The sequence below is a fragment of the Sciurus vulgaris genome (assembly GCF_902686455.1).
Source record: "Sciurus vulgaris genome assembly, chromosome: 3".
Lineage (NCBI taxonomy): Eukaryota > Metazoa > Chordata > Mammalia > Rodentia > Sciuridae > Sciurus > Sciurus vulgaris.
This window is the reverse complement of record NC_136463.1, coordinates 114,107,282-114,131,955: the sequence shown is the minus strand read 5'-3', so window position 1 is coordinate 114,131,955 and position 24,674 is coordinate 114,107,282. Positions and strand designations below refer to the sequence as shown.

General features: G+C 34.2%; 1 protein-coding gene across 16 annotated transcripts in view; it reads left to right on the top strand.

Moving 5' to 3' along the window:
• The window catches only part of BAZ2B (bromodomain adjacent to zinc finger domain 2B), a 177,669-nt gene that overhangs the window by 55,890 nt on the left and 97,105 nt on the right, over positions 1-24,674 (top strand). For 10 of the 16 annotated variants that reach the window (XM_079131733.1, XM_079131731.1, XM_079131739.1 and 7 more), the window contains 5 exons: positions 12,389-12,995; positions 14,585-14,878; positions 16,015-16,075; positions 16,806-16,914; positions 17,178-17,279. In XM_079131733.1, the coding sequence (XP_078987859.1) occupies positions 12,389-12,995; positions 14,585-14,878; positions 16,015-16,075; positions 16,806-16,914; positions 17,178-17,279 (1,173 nt within the window). The remainder of the gene's footprint in view (positions 1-12,388; positions 12,996-14,584; positions 14,879-16,014; positions 16,076-16,805; positions 16,915-17,177; positions 17,280-24,674) is intronic. The other 6 variants (XM_079131735.1, XM_079131744.1, XM_079131734.1 and 3 more) reach the window with 2 other exon arrangements.

The following is a 24,674-nucleotide window of genomic DNA, read 5'->3' as shown; positions in this document are numbered from 1 at the left end:
CTATAAGATTTATTCCCAACATCACCATGTCTATGTCCTTATTTAGGAGTTTGTAAAAGGAGATTCTCCAATGTATTTGAGAGCTTACCCTTGAAAATCTGGCATCTAAACCAAGAGAGTATAAAAATCTCTATAGAATAAGACTGATTAGAAAAATATTTTAATTTAGGCATGCGGGATCAATTGTGAAATTACCATAAAACCATGAACTCAATATAGAATTTTTAAAAACAGGAATTCTAAAAAAAATTGACATGGTCATAGTTAGTAAAGCAGCATACAGAACATCTTTATCAGAGCAGAGTGAACTTTTGGGTCAGATTTTAGTCAGTTAAGATATTGAAGGAATGAGAGATCCCTGAAATCCTTAGGTAAGATTCTCAAAGTAAAGAAGACTTGTATATATGAGATCATTCCATCTTACCTCCCTGTGCTGTAGTATTTAGGGAGGAACTTGTTAAGAAAGCAGCACGGTAAACTGCTAAGGGAAGATAAGATAGCCAGCCATTTAGGTCCCACACATGGCTTGGATTTAAAAGTGACACTCCACCCACCCCCACCTTTGGTCTCAATCAGTTCTATGCAAGCCTTGTAAACTTTGCAAGCTCTGCAGGCTCTGTAAGCCTTGGAGAAGAGAGAGAGAGGTCTAGCAGAAGCTAAGGAAATAAGGGAAGCTGCTGTTTCATGAGTAGGGCATTTTGACCATTTTTCATTTCCCCAGTTGGTAATCAGACAGATTTGGATGCAGAAAATTATTAGGCATCTCCTTTATTTCAAGTGTGATTAGGTCATATCCTACTTTTGAGGACAAGACTCCCCTCTGGAAAAAAAAAAAAAAAAAGAAAGAAACAAATAGAACATGAGTGTCTGTGCTGAGCAAACTGTCTGTCTGGCCAGGGGAGATCTCCGCAGTCACAGAGCCTCTAGAGGTCAGCAGTCAATGCCTTTCTTTTAATGAGTTCTGGCTGGGGCTTCACGCAGAATGGAGGATGTTAACTAACTTCTGGATAACTATTTTAATTTAAGAGAGGACATTTGCTGGCTAATTTTACTCTTAAAGTTTCTTACCTGTTCCTTTTTGTTCTTTTGGGTCCTCATACTCACAAACCCATGATTTCATATTGTGCTCTTCAATTTGAGTTGGGAGGCAAGCCTGTTAGTGCTCTGGGTGATATCTCCACTAGAGAAAACAAATAATTTGGATTCCTGAAATAGAACAGATGAGGAGCAGTTTTACTGTAATTGAGACATATTTTCTGGTCTTTTTCCTGCCAGATGAGGGGAGTACAGAAGAAAATGTGCTTTATGAGAGTCTACCAAAGGTAGTCTAATTTTAAAGCTAAGGAAGCTCTATCTTGAGAATCTCTCCTAATGGGTCCCTGTTTAAGAGGCAGACACTGTGGACAGAACTGGGGTAGAAGTATTTCTGAAGACAGAGCAATTGCTTGTCTCAGTCTGGGGATTAATGGGTCACCTCTTTCCCAAAGACCTTAGATCAGACCGAGATTTCATCTCAGGATCCAAGAATCATTGTGTGAGGGTGTCCTCCACCATTGGGCCAAGTCAGTGAGAAACAGAAAGACAGACAGTGATCCCTGTTTGGTACCCCTGAGGGCTGTCAGGCTCAGCATATGAGAACTTCATGCAGCACCAGGGAGTGGCCCCAACAAGCTGCCTTCAGTTGTCTCAAACTTTCCTCTCTCCCATGCACCAAATTTCTCCCACAGAAAAGAAACTAAAGCAAGTCAGGACCAACATTCCCAACACTTGAGTGAAGAGTGAATCCAACCCACCTATTGACTTTTGACTGACAGCAGGGTGACATAGGACTTTTAAGTCCCCACTGTCATGACAACTCTAGGTCACCTTGGTCCATGCTGACTGGTTCTAATTGGATTCTTAACCATACATTCTTACAGGTTTTATGGCTTACAGGAACTATCCTTATCTCCCAGAGTTTCAGGATCAAGTCAAAAACGTCTCCCAGGGAAACTTTGGTTGCTCTCATCAACATTATTTTGGGCCTGCATTTATCCTACAGTGAACAGGTAGTTTGCTAAGGAATGTGACATATCCTGTCCACAGAGGCCAGGCAGGGCTGCAAGTAAATTGCTTCTTGGAAAAGAAAGCATATTGGAGTCAGCACAGTGGCCCCATTTGATAGGATTATTGTACACAACATTTAGCTTTTATAATGTCACAGATATCCTCTTGAGCCATAGTTAAGATGCCTAATGCCATTTGATTTTTGCAAAATATCTTTCTTTTGGCATTCCCACTGTGTTTAATAGAGATCCCTTTATCTGTGTCAATTAGGACTTTTATGTGCCACATTACATCTCTTAGACCAATACGAGAGATAAATATTGGGGCTAGATAATCACACTAACAAACACAAAAACAGATCACGCCTACCGATGTAGAAGGTTAGGAAGATATATAGGTCTCAAATTGTCTCAGAAAAAAGCTTGTGTCTCTTGACAGTCTCTTTTGAAAGTTATCAAGCATTCCTGTCTATGAAACTCTCCTTTATAGCCTCCAGCTTTTGGTGGGGGTTCATCTACTATTTCAGGGTCAGTAAATGAAGAAGGCGGCTGGGAGTCAGGGCCTGATCTAGGGGGCTTGAGGAGTGGGGAGTCAGCGACAATTAATTGTACAACAAAACAAGGCTGGCATAATGAGCCTTTACCTGAGCGAAGGTAAAAGAAAGATTGGAGGTAAGGTACCTCAGGCCATTTGCCACTTTTTTGGAGGAAGTTGTCTAAGTCTTGGAGTGTTTTGGGGTCAAAGGTCCCAAATGTTGAATTCAGGTCATTGACTTGGGTTGTCTAATTTAGACTGCAGTCAGATCTGTGTACTTTTGGGGGTCAGAATGGAGGTAGAGGATTTTGAAATTTTTAAAAAGACAACAGGCAACCTAAGGGACAGTCCCATGGGATGGTCCGTTTAGCCCCCATATAGGAGAGTTTTGTAAGGATCAAAGCATCCCTTGTAATCTCCCATCAGAGAGATAACATAGTTCCATAGAAGAATGTGCAATCCCAATGGTGGAGGACACCTGGGTTCCGAAATGAGCCAAAAGGAGAGGGTCTCGGGCAGGGAGCCTGTGCAAGAGACTAGAAGAGATCTTACCTCTCTGAAGAATTAGAAGGCCAGTGTTGCATGTGGCAGAAAGCAGCCTCTGATCTGGAGATCTGAATACATAAGAGAAGGAAGGAATTGGAGAGGATAGGGTTAGAAGGAGGATGATTCTAATATTAATAAAGGACTCCATACAGGTCCTTGCTCCATCTATGTGACTGGCAAAAATCTAGCCAGGATTGGGGTCAATTTCTGGTCACGTGCCAACTGCTGTTGAGCTTTAGTGGACTCAGAGTGTGAAGAGCCTCCTTCTATCAGTAGGAAAGAAAAAAAGAAATGCAAGGGAGGTGAAAAGAGAAAAGACAGTTGAGGTTTGTTAGGATGGGGGGGCGGGGCGGTAAAGAGCTCCAAACCCCATCCTAGGTTTCAGCACCAGATTAAAGAATACAAAAAGAAAAAGAAATGGAGACCGACCCCAGTGGATCAACAATGCTTTATTAAGCAGCGGAGGAGCATATTTTCAAGAGGGAAAATGTCCACAGGCTACAAGGGTCTGAGTTTATAGGGTTTAGCAGGGTTAGGAATTGATCGGTTACTTCTGGCAGGCTTACTTTTGATGACCAGGGGGATTTTGGCAGATAATTGAGATTTCGACAGGCCAAATTCCTGAGCTCCCTTTTTTCCCTGAAAGTTTTATAAGTCTCTTATTTCCTTTATCAGCCCTATTTAAGATAACAATATCGAGATTAGTAGACTAATTCTTCTGAGTTCATCAGCTGATTAGTGATAGAATTAGAATTCAAACCTTGGCCTTGTGATACTAGAGGCCATATTCTTAACTATGGTAAGCTGGCTTTCTCAAAAAATTTACAATGTCCTTGTTCATTGCTCTTACTAGAAGAATTTAAGAACCCAGTACAAGAAAATGACTTGAACAAATGAGCCTGTGTGTGTGTGTGTGTGTGTGTGTGTGTGTGTGTGTGTGGTTCTTAAACCTAACTTTAACTAGAAACACCTAAGAAACTTTAAGAAAAATATCTTTCAGAATCTCTTGGAGTAGAACTACGTTAGTGGATTTTAAACAAACTTCCCTGTTTATTGAAATATATAGTCAGTTTTGAGAACAACTAATCTAAATGGAATGACTAATGATGCTAGGGAAGTTGACTGGCCATGAACTGGTGGGTAGGGGAAGGACAGTAAAGGGTGATAACTTATAGAGAGGAAATCAGACATGCATCAAAGAGAGTCATGGGTCACAGGACTGGGGATAATAGAGAACTTTATCAAAGCAGGCAAGAACAAAAACTGTTACTGGGCAACTCTAATTTAGACCAGGGGAGCAAGGAAGCTAAGCCATAATGCTCTCTGCTCCACAGATATTAAAAGTCAAATTGGTAGGAATGTGGGTTTTATGCAAAGCCAGCTTTAAGGGAAGATGGAAACAACTTTATTGTTTAAAAGTTTCCATCACCAGAAGCTCTGGGAACAAGAGAACTTTTGGGGAGAGGAGGTGGGGTTAGGATATGTATTAGGACAAAAGATAAAATTTCACAGGTTGTAAACAGGTTTTCACTTCCAGGAATTTTCACAGGTTTTAACACTTCTAATTCTGGGACCCTTCCTTATCATATCAAAGGAGTGAGACTTTCTGGGTTCAGCATCTGCTTCTTCCAGTTTCAGAGAGGGGAGAAAGTCCAGCCTGTAAAAATTCTGTAAGACCCTCCCTGAGGTGACCAATTCAATCTGTCCTGAACATCTGTATTGTCTATCTTTCTAATAAATTCCTGCCTGCTATTTAGTGCAGCTCTCTTGAAGTTCTTTCTATGAGCTTGTAAGAACAAGCAGCTGAAACCTCAATGACTTGAGAAGCTGAGGCAAGAGAATCATTTGAGGCCACCCGGGGCAACTTATGGAGACCCTATCTCAAAATAAAATAAAAAGGGCTAGGGATGTGTCTCAGTGGTGGAGCTCTTGCCTAGTATGTGTGAAGTCCTGGGTTCAATACCCAGTCCTATTGGGGGAAAAAAGGTAAACGAATTCACAGAATTGCATCATAATTTATTTGCATCCCAACAGATTCCTTAAGTTTTTCAAATGATTTCTAAAATGTTTCCACAAATAAGAATTTTTATATTTATAAAATATACTACTTAGTAGAAAGTCTTTAAACACTTGCTTAATAAATGTAGGCAAGCTAGGTTTTTGCACATATGATTTTTTAAAATTTTTTTATTTTCATTCTTGTTAGTTATATGTGACAGTAGAGTATAATTTGACTTATTTATACAAACATGGAGTACATTTTATTCTAATTTGGATCCCAGTCTTGTGGTTGCACATGTGATCTTAATTCATCTTTATCAAACCATGTAAGGTAAAGGCTTAGAAGTGAAGTCACTTGTTAACATCATATAACAAGTTAAAGGCAGAAAGGATTTAAACCAGCCATTCTGATGAAAAAACTTGATTTCCTTTCTATCTAGAAATCATTCTTAGAGTATAATAAAAATTTCAAATTATAATAGTGTTTAATGAAAAACATTTTATGTTGAATGGATATTTACATTAGACTCAACTATAAATGATGTTTTCTACTCTATCAGAGCCTTGTATTCAGATCCAGGATATTTTATAAGTGCTTCTTTTATAAGTTATCTACTTATCTCTGTGTAGCAGTGTACCATATAGTTGCTTTATTTCTAATGAAAAAATCTCTCGTTTCATGCAACCCACTATGTACATGTTTGTCTTCCTCATTAGTTTATAATTTTCTCAAATGTTTATTATTGGCTCCTTTACACCTTTACATTGTAGATGTGATTCAAATCAGTACATATGCCTGGTATACATAGACCAGGAGTGGAATTTGGTAGTGGAATTTGGTATTTCAGTCAGATTTTATCTGGATCACGTTTGCAGCCTGCAGAAACTTAGGTAGGGGCTGGGAAAGTAAGAGCTTAGAGGTAGAACAGACCTTCACACCTATCCAAATTGATATCTTAAAGCACCAAGAGATTTACTACTCTACTGGTCTCAGTAATCTCTCCATCTTCTTTTAACATACCACCCTAATATCAAAAGGAACATTATGCGTATTATAAAAAAGTAACTGATAACTATCCTAGGATCAATGCAATAATCTTTGGTTATTGAAAACATAAAGGTATAAATATCTGGGAAGAAATTCTTTAGAATTTTAGCATAGAACAGTTGCAGAAAATTCAAATGTAATGGGAACACTTTTGCTTTCATGACCCTTTTGGTCCTATGTATTTAGGCTTTCTATTTGTAAATTCTTTTAACTTTTGTTTATCATGGAAGGATTTTATTTCATCTTCAAATCTGAAGGTTAGTTTTGCTGGGTATAGGATTCTTGGTTGGCAACCATGTTCTTTCAGAGCTTGAAATATGTTGGTCCAGGCCCTTCTAGCTTTTAGAGTCTGGGTTGAGAAGTCGGCTGCTATCCATATTGGTCTCCCCCTATATGTAATCTGATGCTTTTCTCTCGCGACCTTCCAAATCCTATCTTTATTTTGAATGTTAGGCATTTTCATTATAATGTGCCTTAGTGTGATCTGTTGTGATTCTGTGCATTTGGTGTTCTGTAAGCCTCTTGTATTTGATTTTCCATTTCATTCTTCAGGTTTGGGAAATTTTCTGATATTATTTCATTGAATAGATTATTCATTCCTTTGGTTTGTATCTCTGTGCCTTCCTCAATCCCAATAATTCTTCAATTTGGTCTTTTCATGATGTCCCATAGTTCTTAGACATTCTGTTCATGATTTCTTACCATCTTCTCTGTTTGGGCGACTTTATTTTCAAGATTCTAGTCTGTTGGTGATGCTTTCCATTGAGTTTTTTATTTGGTTTATTGTCTCCTTCATTTCAAGGATTTCTGTTTGGTTTTTTTTGAGAATCTCTATCTCTTTGTTGAAATGATCTTTTGCTTCCTGCAGGTGCTCTTTCAGCTTATTGGTATTATCGTTCATTGCCTGCATTTGCTCTTTTATCTCATCCTTTGCTTCACGAATCATCTTAATCATGTATAATCTGAAGTCCTTTTCTGACATTTCTTCTAATATACTGTCATTGGATTCTGTTACTATAGAATCTAGATTTGTTTGGATCATTTTTCTTCCCTTGTTTTTTCATGATGTTCATGTATCTTCCCCTCTAGCGCTGCAGATCTGCGGTATTGCAGATTTCCCCCTATAGGCTTATAGTGGCCCTATAGGTGTCCAAAACCCTTTCCTTAAGGGGAGATCAATATTAGCAGTACCCAAATCAGACACTATGCAATCCTAGACCAAATAGCCCCTATGGGGACAATAACATCATGTAAATAAGGGAGAAAGTGACTCTGAGGGAACAGGTAAACAGGAGGAAAAGAAAGCAAGAAACATAAAGAAATAAAAACTTAAATATTTTTTTTAAAAAGGAGAAAAAAGAAAATCTACTGTATAACAATCATATACTAATGAAACCTCCTGATGTATGAGGGGTACCTGACAATGGGCTTCAAGCCTCCAGCAGGTGTCGCAAGATGGGATTTGCCCCACCCGAAGATCAGAGCTATGGCTTCCAGGAATATCCAAGATGGCTGCTCTGGCTTCCAAATGTGTTGGCAAATGGGGAGCTGCAGCTCAGGGGTGGACGTGGTCAGCTGGAGGTCCTGGAGACAGGATGCAGTTGGTCCGACAGTGGTCCTGGAGGTCGGGTGTATTTGGTGTGGTTGTGGGATCCAGGAGGCCGGGTGCAATCAGTTGGTCTGGGTTCCCGGTGATAGGGCACAGTCAGTTGGTCTGGGGGTTCTGGCGGCAGGGAGCAGTCAGTTGATGTGAGGGCCCCAGAGGCAGGGAGTGATTGGTCGGGCTGAGGCATCCTGGAGATGGGGCTCAGTCAGTCCAGCCAGGGGTCCTACGGGGCCTGGCTGTTGTCTCAAAATGGCAGCAGCCACGTGTAATCAAACCTGCAGGTCCTGTGACAGTGAACTTCCAGGCAGCAGCAGGCAGCTGGTGCTCCACTGGCGGTCTGCGGTCAGTCTCGGTCCTATGTATTTAGAAGGAGAATTTACTACCTATAAAACTACAAAATGATTACATGACAATTATGTTCTATGAGATTAAAATATTCTAAATTTTTCTGCCAAAAATTTAAATCATATATAGAAAAATATTTTATTTAAGAAATAGCACTCCTTCTAAAAGATAAATCCAAGTATTTAGTGTAATTTTCCATATTTTATTAATTGAATAAATACTAATTAAATACTTTCTCTTCGTGAAATATTGCCCTTGGTATGAATATGGCAGCCTTTGTTTATAAAAAGTTAATTTTCTAAACTCATACAATAAGAATGTTTAATAAGGTGAAGTTTATATAGAAATTGCTTTACTACTTGTTAGTACTGCTACTTTAAAATATTTAATAAATAATTTTATGTGACATTTCCTCTGTATATTTGTAAAATTCTATCACAAATGTTTGCTTATTTGAGTGCGAGGGGCCCAGTCTGATGCTGGCGCCACTGCTGATTTTAATTTCAAAGTGGTCATTTTCCTTTCTTTTTTTTAATCTATTTTTATTTGTTCTATTTAGTTATACGTGAAAGCAGAATGCATTTTGATTCATTGCACACAAATGGGGTACAACTTTTCATTTCTCTGATTGTACACCATGTCGAGTCACATCCTTCATACAATCCTACATGTACACAGGATAATGATGTCTCATTCCACTATCTTTCCCACCCCACTTCTCCCTCCCTTCATTCCCCTCTGCCCAATCCAAAGTTCTTCCATTCACCCCCTTTATGAATCAGCATCCACTTATCAGAGAAAATATTTGACCTTTGTTTTTTAGGATTGGCTTATCTTGCTTAGCATGTTATTCTTCAACTCCATCCATTTACCTTCTAATGCTATAATTTTATTCTTCTTTAAGGCTGAGTAATATTCTATTTTGTATATATACCACAGTTGCTTTATCGTTCATCTATTGAAGCACACCTAGGTTGGTTCCACAATTTAGCTATTGTGAATTAAGCTGCTGTAAACATTAATGTGTCTGCATCACTGTAGTATGCTGATTTTAAGTCCTTTGGGTATAGGCCAAAGAGTGGGATAACTGGGTCAAATGGTGGTTCCATTCCAAGTTTTCTAAGGAATCCCCATACCACTTTCCAGGGTGGTTGCCCCAATTTGCAATCCCACAGCAATGTGTGAGTGTACCTTTTTACCCCCATCCTCTCCAACACTTGTTGTTGCTTCTATTCTTAATTATTGGGCTGGGGATATAGCTCAGCTGGTAGAGTGCTTGCCTTGCAAGCACAAGGCCCTGAGTTCAATCTTTAGCACCGTAAAAAAAAAAAAAAGAAAAAACAATTCTTGATAATTGCCATTCTAATTGGTGTGAATTGAAATATTAGAGTAGTTTGGATTTGCATTTCTCTAATTACTAGAGATGTTGAACATTTTTTAATATATTTTTTGCTTGATTGTATATCTTCTTCAATGAAGGATCTGCTTAGATCCTTAGCCCATTTATTGATTGGGGTATTTGTATTTGAGTTCTTTGTAAATCCTGGAGATTAGTGCTCTATCTGAAGTGTGTGTAGTAAAGTTTTTTTTCCCACTCTATAGGCTCTGTCTTCACATTATTGTTTCCTTCCCTGATGAAAACCTTTTTAGTTCGAATCCACCCCATTTACTGATTCTTGATTTTTTTCTTGCACTTTACGAGTCTTGTTAAGGAAGTCTGGTCCTAAGCCCACATGATGAAGATTTGGGCCCACTTTTTCTTCTATTTGGTGTAGCATCTCTGGTCTGAAAGATTCCTAGGTCCTCAATCCATTTTGAGTTGAGTTTTATGCAGGGTGAGAGAAAGAGGTTTAATTTCATTTTGCTCCATATGGATTTTCCCCAGCACTATATGTTATAAAGCCTATCTTTTCTCCATTATATGTTTTTGGTCCATTTATCTAGTATGAGATACCTGTATTTATGTGGGTTTGTCTCTGTGTCTTCTATTCTGTATCATTGTTCTGCCTGTTTTGGTTACAATACCATGCCAGTTTTGTTACTATAGCTGTGTAGTGTAGTTTAAGTTCTGGTATTGCAATGCCTCTTGCTTCACTCTTCTTGCTAAGTATTGCTTTGGCTATTCTGGGTCTCTTATTTGTCCAGATGAATTTCATGATTGTTTTCTCTATTTTTATGAGGAAAGACATTGGGATTTTAATTGAAATAGCATTGAATCTGAATAATGCTTTTGGTAGTATGGCCATTTTTACAATATTAATTCTGCCTAGCCAAGAACATGGGAGATCTTTCCATCTTGTAAGGTTTTCTTTAATTTCTTTCTTTAGAATTCTGTAGTTTTCATCATACAGGTCTTTCACCTCTTTTGTTAATTTGATTCCCAAGGTTTTTTTTTTTTTTTTTTTTTTTTTTTTTTTTTGAGGCTATTGTGAATGGAGTTGTTTTCCTCATTTCTCTTTCAGAGGATTCATCAGTTAGAAATGTTTTAGATTTATGGGTGTTGATTTTATATCCTCAAAGCAGTTATTTTCAATGTAGAATTTTACCTAAGGTTATAAAACTCAACTGCATTTCTGTTAAATATTTTAGTAACTTTAGTTTATTTTTATACATTGTTTCAATTATATTAATGTAATTTATATGACTTGTTTTCAAGGAGATTCTAATAGCTAATTTTTTTCTTATTTATGGCTATATATTTTATGGCTTAATGGTTTTTAAATTAAATTTCCCCAGAAAATTGTTATTTTTCTAAACTATTTACTTCTTCAAATGCTAAAGTGCTTAAGACACTCTAAAGCAAATCACACATTACACTGAACCCCCATTTCCGCCACCTTAGTATCTTTTTTATCTTTATTTTTTGTGTGTGTGGTATTGGGGATTGAACCCATGCTAGGCAAGTACTCTGCCACCAAGCTGTACCGCCAGCCCCCAGTATGTTACATGTCTGCTTCAAAGATGTTTTCTTGCCGGGCGCTGTGTTGCACTCCTGTAATACCAGCATCTCTGGAGGAGCATTGTGAGTTCAAAGCCAGCCTCAGCAACTTAGCAAGACCCTAAACAACTCAGTGAGACCCTGAAAAAAAAAAAAAAAAAATACAAAAAAGGGCTGGGGATGTGGCGGAGTGGTTGAGTGCCCCAGGGTTCAATCCCCAGTATCAAAAAAAAATTTTTTTCTTGCTCAAGAAATCATTTATTCAGCAATCTAAATTGTTTTGTGAGTACATACTAAGGGTAGGGCTGAGTAATGTTTCAAAAAGACCATAAATGACAGTATTTCTACCCTAATGAATTTATCAAAAATGTAAACTTATCTCCTTAGACATTTAAGGTATATGGGTTTATACTACATATACTAAAAGTCCTATGATATATAAGGAGATAAAGAAGCCCAAAGAATAGAGGCAAAGTATGCTTTGAAGGCCGCAATAGAGGTGTTGGAGGGAGCTTCTTGGGTTAGATGTTGAAGAATGAACAGTATTTCATCCATTTGAAATTTAGAAAAGGAGAATATTTCATACAGATCAAATAGATATGTGAGTGTGTGAGCAGTAAAAATATGACAGGCATAGTCTTGGCTTATAGTCCAGTTCAATTAGAAAGATATGTTAATGCCTACTTATGAAATAATTTAAATATTAAACTGAAATGTAGAGTTTACAAATTTGGGAGTTCTCCAGGAAGCTAATATAATAAAATAAGGCTTAATCTAAGATGAAATTGGCATTGGTATTGAGAGTTGGTTAAGAATAAATAATGGCATGGCTTAAATTTGAGCCAATTTTAATGAAAGATTCCAAAGCAATGGTAATAGGGCCAATTTGGAAAAAAGAAAATATATTTTTAGGGTTTGAGGTTTGGATTATTCTGAGAATGAGAGCAACAGGAAACAGGCGGAGTCGGCAGCATACATATTTCAAGGGGGAAAAATAAATTTTAAATATGTTAGGTCTAGTCAGAGTTCAGCAGCCAACTAGTTATCACTGCCACTCCTTTTATAGCATGTATATATCATTATTTAAATTTGCATATGAACAGTTTTCATATCTTGAAAATAAAAGTGATCTTTATATGGTATATTTTAATTAATTAATTATTTATTTTTGAATATTTTCTAGTTGTCCATGGATCTTTATTTAATTTAGTTACATGTGGTGCTGAGAATCAAACCCAGTGCCTCACACATGCTAGGCAAGTGCTCTACCACTGAGCCACAACCCCAGCCCTGTAATTTATTTTTTTTAACTTTATTTCTACAGGAACAACTTAAACAGACATTCCCATCACAGTTAAAGAAACAGGAGTCATCTAAGAGCCTGAAGAAGGTTATTGCAGCTTTGTCAAATCCAAAAGCAACCTCTAGCTCACCAGCACATCCAAAACAAACATTAGAAAACAACCACCCTAATCCATTCTTGACAAATGCACTTTTAGGTAATCACCAACCAAATGGAGTTATTCAAAGTGTCATTCAAGAAGCTCCTCTAGCACTTACTACCAAAACTAAACTACAGAGTAAGATGAATGAAAACATTGCTACTGTAAGTAGCACCCCTTTTTCCTCACCTGTAAATTTGAGTACAAGTGGGAGAAGAACCCTGGGCAATCAGACACCCGTAATTCCCTCTGCCTCTTCCATACTGCATAATCAAGGGAAGGAAAAAGCAGTTAGCAATAATGTAAACACATTAAAACCACAGCATCTCTCTCATCCTGCAAAATCTTTGGTGGAACAATTCAGAGGAACAGATTCAGACATTCCCAGTAGTAAAGATTCTGAAGATTCAAATGAGGATGAAGAGGAAGATGATGAGGAAGAAGATGAGGAAGATGATGAAGATGATGACTCTGATGACAGTCAATCAGGTTATTTTCTATTTTAAATTTTAAAGTAATTCTGTAAGTGCTATGTGAACCCCAAAACATTTTAAAGATCTTAATTCAAAGACTTGACGTCTTTCTCATTCATTTTGTTTCATATAGCTTTGTGCATTTCTATAATGAGCTTGTAAAATATAAGCATAATTGATATTGTAAATTGTAAGTTAAATTTTCATTGTGTTCATCTGACATTGACAAATAATAATTTTAAAGTAAATATAAATGACACATGAATTAAACAGTTTCATCAGCTTGCTTAATTTTCATTTCATTCAGGACCACATGTCTCTTTTTCTCATCTCTTCTGCTACTTGTTAAAATATGTCACTACATATTTTGAACAGAGGTATAATTTTAGTCACAGTCATTCAGAAGGTAAAAAAAATCTAAATCCCTAAATGTCCATTGATAGCATAGAATTCATTAAATAATATAAGGAATTGTGGAGTGATGCCCTAATTTAATTTTGGTTCCTTTCTAGTTTTTTTTTTTTTTTTTGAGGGGATGGGGATTATTTTATAAAAATATAAAATATAAAGTCTCTTAAATTTTAAATACAAAGATGAAATGCATTTTATACAATCTGTGGATTTGTTACTGATCATGTAGTTACTTAATTATGAAAATAAATAGAAAAATATCATCCATTATACAAGTTAAAGTATAAGTTAAAAGCAAACTACTTCTCAGGGTAAGAATAATTCTTCCTTGTAATATTGTGAATATAATGCATGATGGATACTGAATATCAATATTCATCACTTTTAGAAATTAACTTTTATAATGAACCTCAATTTAGGCAGGTAGTACTACACCAAATAGAATTCCTCAGTGCTGTTGTTCTGAAAACCTTCATGATACAATCCAAGTATCCATCCTATATTTATCAAAGTTAACCCAGTAATCGATTTTACATATCTGAAAGAATAGTTGTATTATATGTAGGACTTCATACTAGGTCAAACTTAAATTATTGAACTACTGTCCTTCCATAATTATTTCTATAAGCTTATTTTTTATGAAATATTATACCTAAAAACAATAACAACAACAAACTATAACCAAAAAGGCAAAAGCAACCAAGAATCTCCCCTCGACAACTCTTTTCTTTTACTCCAAATCCCAAATTAGGAATGATGATGGTTCTAGACTTCTCTTCCTCACACTAGACTTGGTATGCTTCTTAAGCCATTGAAATCTGTTACTTTGAATAGTCAGTTATATTCCCTCTATCTCCTTAGTTTTTCCATTTTAGTTAAAAGTGATTTTGAAGCCATTATGGACATTAAGAATAAAGCCATTAAGCAGAACTCATCATGTGAATAGTGTCATGTGAGAATTATTTCAAGTCTTTACTTAAACTGATAATTTTAGAAGAATCTTGAGGCTTTATATGCCTACCATACATTGTTCTCTAATAGCTTATAATTTTTACATTTATTCTTTGGGAAAATTGATTATTTGAATTCTCACTCACAGATACTGGTTCCTCTGAACTATTCTGTTTAGGTACAAAGTACAAATTATTGGTCATTATCTAGTTATAATATCCAAGTGCTTCTTTCACTTCCCAGAATCAGATAGTAATTCAGAATCAGATTCAGAAGGATCAGAAGAAGAAGATGATGATGATAAAGACCAAGATGAATCAGATAGCGATACTGAAGGAGAGAAAACTTCACTGAAACTGAATAAAACAACTTCCTCTATCAAAAGCCCTTCCATCAGTCTCACAGCTCACTCAACACCTCGTAACCTCCACATAGGAAAAGCCCCAGGCTCTCCTCCTGCTGCCTTATGTTCTGAATCCCAGTCACCTGCTTTTCTTGGCACATCTTCTTCCACACTTACTTCAAGTCCACACTCTGGTACCTACAGTTTATTTTTATTATTGTAAAGTAGAAATCAAACCATAGCAAGAATTTATATTTACACTGTGGTCTGGAGATGATCTCATTGGAATCAAATGTTATAGATTTTAGGTTGGCTAATAAAGCTCAGCATGTATTTTCAAAGGATATTACCTGATCTATTTTAAATTTTTCCATATTTTCAATTTAAGAACCTGATTAATGACAGTTCTTGATTGAAGCCTTCTCTGATTTTATAATCAATTGATAATTGGATTTTTTATACTTTATAAAAAATCACTTGGACAATCCTACTTCTGCTCAACATGTAGCCAGTGTCACTTCTGTTAGTAACGTTCTTATTCCATTAACATGCTGTCTTTTTTTTTTTACTTTTTATAAACTTCTAGAGGTCTTTATTAAGTCTCCACATTTAATATTCCGAAACTACTCTTTATTCTAATTCAATAACTAAGAAAATATAGATTTACATAGTAAAATATTTTGTTATTGCTTTACTCATTTCACTCTCTTCTTTGTAATCTCTCTGGTTTTACTTTCATTTACCACAAACCATTATGATATTCTACTAATTTAAGATTAATTTATTTATATTTGTAAAAGTTCATCTTTGTCTTTGAAAAATTTACATATAATCATAATCCTATTCCTTTGTGACATAGGTTAATTAAAAGACCTAGTTGTGGTTTTGGTCATGGATGTATATGAACATGAAAGTTAAATTGTCTTAAAATGTGCAACGTGGTTAGTGAAAATTTTTAGCATCTGAAAAGTCATATTTTCAAAGAAAACAACTCTAAATAGATTTTCTGAAGCCTCTGTTATTTCCCACATATTCCTTCAGCCATCCCTTTAATAACAAATGGGAAGAAAGCTATATATTTTTTTTACCTTGGACTATATTTTCTTCAGAGAGAAAGACTAATGATTTTGTCATTTGGACAAAAGAGAAAAATAATCTTCTGCCTTATAAAATGTGTTTTGTTGAGAAACAATTAAAAATGTATAAATTTCAGAAATACACTGATAATCCAAGTCATTAAAATATTTTTAAAGAAAAATACCTGAACTATCATAAAGTTGTCATCTATATAAATTAGTCTTTTATATTAACTAGTTGAATTTTCTTAAAGGCACTTCTAAAAGAAGAAGAGTTACAGATGAACGTGAACTGCGTATTCCTTTGGAATATGGGTATGCAAAATAAGGTTTTACATTTTGTTTTCCTCCATATTATTTATGCATGTTTGATGTGTGCTTTCTCATTCTCTACTATTACAAAAGAAGTGAACATACCATGTGGTATTATAGTAGAAGAGCCAGAGCAAAGGGCAAACAAGTTATATCAGAAAACTGCAGTTAAGACTATGCTGTGTCAAAGTGTGGCAGATTGGGATGGGATCATGCTGGCTGAAAAAGCCAAAGAGCAGTAATATAGTTAAGATTGTTAGAAGATTTTGTGAAGTTAAAGGACACTGAAAACCTTGATGTTCAAAATGAGGGACTCAAGCAGAGTTTGGCTAAAATTGTTTAATTAGAAATGACAAGTTTCAAGTTGGAAATACTTGAGCCCAAAATGTCAGAGAGCTAGATTTACTTTACTCTTCTGACTTTAAGCTTTTCAGATGTAAAAAATTCGTTCATTCTGACACATGTAACTAAAATGTCTAAGAATTCAAACTAATTCCAGTTATTTTTTCTAAAAAATTTAATAGAGTTTAGTGTTTGGAAATTGAGTCTTGATTAATTTTTTAGTTGAAACTAAATAGTTTATTTGGGTTATATGATTAGAGATTTGTTTTTGTTTTTGTATTTTTTGAAGAACTTGTATACTTTATATCTTTTTTTTTTTTTTTTTTTTTTTAGTTTTTGAAAGCTTTCTTAAAAGTAAGTATGTCATAACCCTCATTTCTGTTACATGTAGCTGGCAGAGAGAGACAAGAATAAGAAACTTTGGAGGGCGCCTTCAAGGAGAAGTAGCATATTATGCTCCATGTGGAAAGAAACTTAGGCAGTACCCTGAAGTAATAAAGGTACATACTTTTCACCAAGTAATATATATTTGGTGCATATTAAGCATGCTCATGCAAAGAAAAAGTGTACTCCTTTCTCAGATAAAGTTTTTTGATGCAAAATATTCTCTCATATGGGTCTAAAATACTTAACCTAAGTTGATCTATAAATCCATAGCCCCTTGATAGTATATACAAAATATTAGTCTCCTGAAGCTAGCTGTACATCAAAGCTGGGTTGTAATTATTAAAACCTGAAGTGGAAAAATATGTGATTTTTTCAGTATCTCAGCAGAAATGGAATAATGGATATCTCAAGGGACAATTTCAGCTTCAGTGCAAAAATAAGAGTGGGTGACTTCTATGAAGCCAGAGATGGACCACAGGTATCCACTTTTTAAAAAGTATAGTCTTTGAACCAAAAAGTAGTACCATAACCTCAATGAAGTAAATTTCACTACTGAAATTAGTCTGAAGCATTGCATTGTTAGTTAATTCATATAGCTATACATAAAACTTTGTGGTAATCACTAAGCCCTCAATTTACTCTGTTTTAGAAACAAGGAGCTTTGACATAACAGATGTCTTTTTCATATTTAAGTAAACTCTTTCCTGTTTATTAATTCAATCAATAATTCTATAGTTTATATAGGCATAAAAGTATCTGCATGTTAATGTAAAATATAAGGGGAAATATTACTTCCTGAAAGGTAAAAAATTTTTTAAAGTTATTCAAATAGGAAAACCATGTTATTATAAGTGAGTCCAAAAGAGAATAAATATGCTTTAGTTTTTTGAAAGCAAAAAAATTAAATTTCCACTTGATTAAGTCATACTATATGATGTACTTTCACAAGTTTTGTAATTTGAAAGGAAAGGGTTCTTAAAATTAGGGAAGTGAAATTTCTGTGTTTCTGCAGAAATTGAGTTTTAAATTAATGATACTCATTTCTGAACATATCATCACAGTTTCCTTTGAGCTTGAAGGTTAAGTACACAACCTCATCAGTTAACAAAAAGAACCTTCCAAGAAGACCTCATTTGTGTGTTCCTTGTTTTCCCTATATTCCTCACTTGTACTTAGCTTTGTATGCTTATCATTCCCTTTGCCATTATCAGCTCCATTGAAAGTGGTTCCAGTTTAAGGAGGGATTAGACCTAGATTCTTGTTAATCTATGAAATAGTTTTGTGATTCTGAACAATAAAATAATACCCCATTCTCCTTTAATTTATTTATGTGCCAGATAAACAATAATAATTATACTTCTGCTTCCTAGAATTATGGCAAGGTTAAAAATAGATCATATGCATGAAAATGTTTCAAAAAGTTTAAAATGCTCAGCCAACTGGAGGTGATATTTGCTTTCTTGATTGAACCTTTCTTTCAACCCATTATAATTTACTGAAAGAAATTTTTTTTCAAGATTAATAATTTCTTTGTGAATAGGCAGACTTTTCAAACCTCTCTTACCCACTGATTTTATAGAGCTGAAAATAGAAAAACTTCCCTATTCTGTAATTTTAAGAGATTTTTTAAAAAGGGATTTTCTAAGATACATGGTTTCAAAAAGAACTCAAAATTCTGAAAAAGCATTCTTTTGTATACATTAAAACCTATTTTCCACCATTGTTATCCATGACTTTTTAAGGAACAAATTGTATCCAGATCTATTTGTCTCTTTACTACTAGTTCTAATATACCAAAATGAATTTATCTCAGGTTTAACTTTTTTATACAACTATATTACGTGATTTTTCCATTTTTATTTTTATTTGTTAACACATAACAACAACCACAAGAAAGATTTGGACTAAATCTACCAGCAACCACAGTGCTATTTTACTCATCCATATATACAAGATCAATTTTTTAATCAGAAAACATAAGGTAATAATATTTATAATTCTTATTTTTAATCTTTGGTTCATATTATAAACTATATACGCCAAAGATATCTTTATGTTTTTAAATTCTATCATTTTTGCTGTGAGAGAAAAGCTAATTGCTATTCAATACATAAAGGATTTGTAGTTTTGTATCAGTGATAATTAGACTTAATCTGTAAAGACTCATTACACTGAGCAGAATGTTTTTTGACATACATTCACTTTTTATTAAACATAATCAGTGTTGTTCAAATGCATATTGTCTGTTAAAATCAATTCCAATCAACAAAATATGATGAATTACTTAAACCTTAATATGTGCAGTTGCCAACATTTCAACAGAGTGCTAGGAGAAAATATTAGCAATTTTGAAAGCACTTCTCTTAGTTAAAAAAAAGTGAGTAAGTTGGAGTCATTTCAGGATACTTTTAGAGAAAACAGTTAAAGGTAAGTATCTAAATAAGTGTTTTAGTTTGTTAATTAGACATGTGTATTCTTGTAGAGCCATATGCATTTCTATGGATTGTGTGGTTCGTATATATAAGCATATGACTAAATAGAAATGTATGTAAGAATTTTTTATGAAAATTAACAAAAGTTACATTTTTTTTACGGTGCTAGGGATTAGAACCCAGGGCCTTGTGCTTGCAAGGCAAGCACTTTACCAACTGAGCTTTCTCCCCAGTCCTACATATTTTTGTTTAAGTATAATATGAAGTTATTCTGATCAGTTTAAATTTTGTATATATAAAATATCGTTTGACACAAACAAAATACTTACCATACAGTGATAATTATAAGTATTTATAGTGTGTCTAACTTTATACACATTTTATTAGTGATTTGATGCTAAAAATATACTGAAAAACTAAATTGTGCATATTAAAATAAAAGATCAAAAGGAAACATGTAAAAATTTTAAAAATGGATGTAATATTTGACAGTAGAGTGGATTTTTTTTTTTTTTGCTTTCTATGTTCTTGTGTATTTTCTGAACTATGCTTGTATTAAGTATTTTTGTGAAAAACAATATCTTTTTAAAATAATACTTTCCACTTTGGGGCTAGGGTTGTGGCTCAGTGGTAGAGCACTCACCTAGCACGCATGAAGCACTGAGTTCAATCCTCAGCACCACATTAAAATAAAAAAAAGGTATTGTGTCCACCTACAATTAAAATATATATATATTAAAAAAATACTTCTCCATTTTGTAATTCAATAAAACTAAGAATTCATGGGTTTTCCAAATGCATGGAGATTGTAAATAATGTTCTCAAATGTTCCAGGCTTCATATATCTATTAAATGATAGGAAATGCAATGTTTTATTTACATATTCATTAGAACTCTTGTTTATTTGTTTGTTTTCATAATCCTGGGAATAGAACCCAGGACCTGGTATGTGCTTGGTAAGTGCTGTACCACTGAGCTACATCCCCAGGCTTTTAACAATTTTATTTTAAGAAGGTCTATCTAAGTTGCCGAGGCTTTCTTTGAACTTGTGATCATTCTGTGGTGGGTTGCCTGGTAGCTGAGAGTGCAGTCATGCTCCACTGTCACCATCTTAATTTATTAGCATTTTAAATCAGTCTCTAAATAAAATATTTTACCTGTAAATGTGTTTCACCATCTTGCTTTTCTTCCTTCTTTTAAAAGATACCAATAAAAATTATTAGTTCTGCAAGTTCTAGTTTTACTTAAAGCATTTCAAAAATTGCATCAAAGCTTTAAATTTTATAGATGAAACGTAGGAGGTAATTTCTACCAGAAGGTAAATATCTGCAGTGGAAAATGATGATTATTTTGTATAAGTTAATTATTTTAATTCAATATGTTTCTGAGATTAAGATAATGATTAAATATGAATTTTAGTAAAGAACATTTGTTGAAAATAGGAATTAAGGTACAATATCTCATATTTATTGAAATTTAAGTAAATTAATTCTTACCCAAAGGACAACATGATTATCTTTAAAAAGAAAAAAGAGAAGCCTTTAATTTAAGTGTATTGAATAATAAAGATGCAGGGGTAAAAAGCTTTTAATGTATTCATTATCAGTTTTATTTATTTCAGTCTGTAAGTTTGGCCAGAGATTTGTAGAATCAGCCACCTCTCAGCATCTACTGATAGATAACAAATACCTCTTACCACCTTAACTTTAGGGGTGATAAACATCATGAAATAAATAGTAATGCTCTCTGTAAGTCTATGCTACACTGGTGAGCTGCCTTCTAATGAAGCTCCCTGAGCTATTTGAGCTTCTTTAGACCCCTTTGAAAAGGGTATAAGGTAAAGAGATTTTTTTTTTAACAGATTTCTGCTCCATTATGTTATGTAGGACTTGTTAAACCTAATGCTTGTCATTGATTTTATTTAATTTTGTCAGAATAATAGACATTAAGGTCACCTAGACAGATTTTGGTAAACATGAGTTTTTGTTTATTTAACCTAAATATAGTACTAAAGTAAAAGTTATTCAATATTCCCTTGGAATATATGAAAGTTTCATAGTAAATTATAAAGTAGAAAAGATTATTTTGAAATACATAATGATCTACTCAAAAACATTTTTTGTGAATTATAGAAAACAAAAAAATTTAAGCACAAATATTACAGTTATGGTCTTTTTTTTTTTTAAACCAGAAATTTCAGAAGCTTTTAGAGTGTTGAATGTCTACTGTACTCAGTCCAAAAATGCAAAGGAAGATGCAAAGACAAAATAAGTTAAAAATAACTGAAATCATTGCTTTCTTTTTCTATTTGAGATGTACTTACAAAAAGCATTCTTCATAATGATATAATGCCTTATGGAAAAATAAAATGTCTGCAGTTCCTTCTGAAAAGAGCCTTTTTTCATAGTCATTTAATTAATAAATATTTATGGCAAATATATTCAATGTGGCAGGCATTTTCCCTCAAATAAATGTTACCTGAAGGCATTTTTTCCATAAGGGAAATTGTGAACATATCTTTCACTGCAGAAAAGTTGAAAGCCAGAATTTGAAGAAAAATCAGTGTTTATAGAGAGACTAAAGAGTACAGAAAAATAGAAATTATGATCATTGGTTTAGAGCACCTTATTCTGGATAATTTATTCTGATGCTATCCAGCTAAAATTAGGATTTTGTTAATGAAAAGTAAGAGGAGATTTCACAATAAGTTAGTCAACACACAGTCTCTGGCACAATTGTAATGCTGGTAATTATTTCAAATTAAGAACAAAAGATTGGGAGTCAACAACCAGAGTTCTTTGCTGTTAACTGTCACACCTAGTGCAACATAGCTGTGGGCACATATGGACACTGAGAACATGAAGGATCACTACCAGAAGTCTAAAAGTCTAGAAATTTATGTCATTGATCTACCAGGTAGGATTTTTGGGATTAGACAAGTCCAAGTGTGGCACTGAAGTGGAAATATTGAAAGTTATAACTCTTGGAAGGTAACCTACTGTGAGTAACTGGACAGCGAAGTCAGGTTTATGGAAGCAGTTGTTTCAAACCACATCTTTTTCAACTGTTTCTAATAGATGATACCCCTCCCCCCAGAGACAGCTATTATTCTTTCACATTTTTAAAGTGATATTCAAAATAAGATATGGTGTTAATAAGCTGTGTGATCTAAGATAGATTACTAATTCTTAATGCCATTAAGTTTATAGTATATCAAACATTCACTACCTACCTCTGGAACAGTCAAGTGACTAAAAATAGACATAATTCTAAACTATAAGATAGACATAAAGAAACCCAATAAAATTCTGACTTTTTCATATTAATGTCCTTCTTAAAATATGAAATGTCAAATACTGTCAGAAATATTTAATGCCCTTGTTTTGCTCATGCCCTAAGATTTTTCTTGGACTTTTTTCAGAGAAATTCAGCATCCTATGTTAATTTGAAAAACTGAAACCTACTTAATTCGTTCATCTGTAATGTAAATGCAAATACTATAGGAGGGCTTTTAAGATCCATTCTAAGTTTTATGTAAACTATTAGGAAGTAAAGAATTCTCAAAGTACACTTTCAGAGAAAGGTAAAAACTTCCTTTACTTAAGCTGTGGTTAAATTTACTGAAAATCATATAGTCAAAATTCAGTTTGGTAAATAATTAATTCCCTAAATAACTGACACCTAAAATTATCAGAACAAATAGCTTAATCTAAATTTAAAACATATACCATGGCTATTTTAGTACTACAGGCAAGGACTGGAGTAGACCTAGGCCCTGATTTAGTAAAGTAGGAGAGAATTCCTTCTATTTATTTATGTAACATGGAACATTTAAGATATACTAGTCAACTCAGATGTTAAACTTGGAAATCAGCATTTAGTGGCACAGGATTGCAAATCCATCATAAAATTGCTGCAGCAAAGTCTTAGTGATACTAAAAAAACAAAAAATCCTCAGTAACTTGGCAAATAGATCACTCAGTACATTAGCTTTTGGTAGACTGGTTTACTACCTTTACTTTATATACTGCTTTACCTTCAAAATAAATAGTTTACAGGCTTGTGAAATCGAACAAAATGGGAGCAACAAAAGTCAAAGACAACCTAGGATATAAAACTGAAGCAGGAATGAGACTTGAGAACAACCTTTAAGACCTAAACATGTTGCTACTAAACCACAGATTGACTATAGCTTTGAATAGAATGTGGGAAAACTAGTTAGGCAGTTCGTTGCCTGAAGAAAAGGTGAAAATAAACCAGTTGCTCATGAAATGTTCACTGATACTTTGGAGTGTCCTTATTGAAGACAAATAGAAATGTTGAAATAGGAAGATTATATATTGAAATAAAATTTCATAATGATTCATCTCTTCTTTTGAATTTCTGAATGCAGAAAATATTTTTAAATTGTTAATTCAAAATAAATATTTTCTTTAAAACTCTGTTTTTAAGTCCTAATTTTTTTGGCCAATTTTCCCAAATACTTCTCCATTCTGTAACTTAACTTTATTCAGGAAGAAAACCTCACTACCATTTCCCTTTTCCGTATTGTTTACTGCACACCTTAATGACCTTTCCTCCTTTACATCCAGGCAATCTTCAATTCCACTCGGGGTTTTTTTTCCCCCCCCAAAAGACCGATGCATTACCTTCCTTTCTACCTGTAATTCCCATGCACTAATTCAGACTCTTGTAATTTTTATAGGGATAATTGAGACAACATCCTGTCCTAACTTCTAAGTCTTTTTCCATTTTACTTCTCTTGGGGGTAGTCCTTGCATCACCTGCATTAGAATAGCCTTAGCCCAAGCCCTTGTTAAAAATACTGTTCCTATAGGGGAAAAGACTCTTAACTCACCTTTAGAAAATTTAATGCCTTCCTTAGAGTAGGTACCTCAACAAATATTTAAGTAATGGAAACTTTTTAAAATAATATGTTGCAGTCCTACAGTATACTTATCTCATTTTCCTTTTTTACCTTGACTGTTTTGTACAGTTTTCTGAAAGAAAACACTTGTTTTTTTCTTTTCTCCTTGAAGTATGTGTATAAGTGAATGTGTTATTTGCTAAGCATATAAATAACTCTTGAAAGAAGTTATAATAATATAATAAATTTAATCTCGCATCATCTCCATCATATTAATCCTCTATTTTCTTTTTTTTATTATCTTTTATTTTTCATAATTTATTTTTGGTACCCGGGATTTAGCCCAGGGCCCCTTAACCACTGAACCAAACCACCAACCCTTTTAACTTTTTTATTTATTTTGAGTCAGGGTCCTCACTAAGGACTAAGTTGCTTAGGGCCTAAATTGCTGAGACTGACTTTGAACCAGTGATCTCTCTGCCTCCTGAGTTGTTGTGATTACAGTGGGTGTACATCACTGTGCCCAGCTCCTATCTAAATCTTTTAAATCTTAGGAAAGAATGTTTCCAGGAAA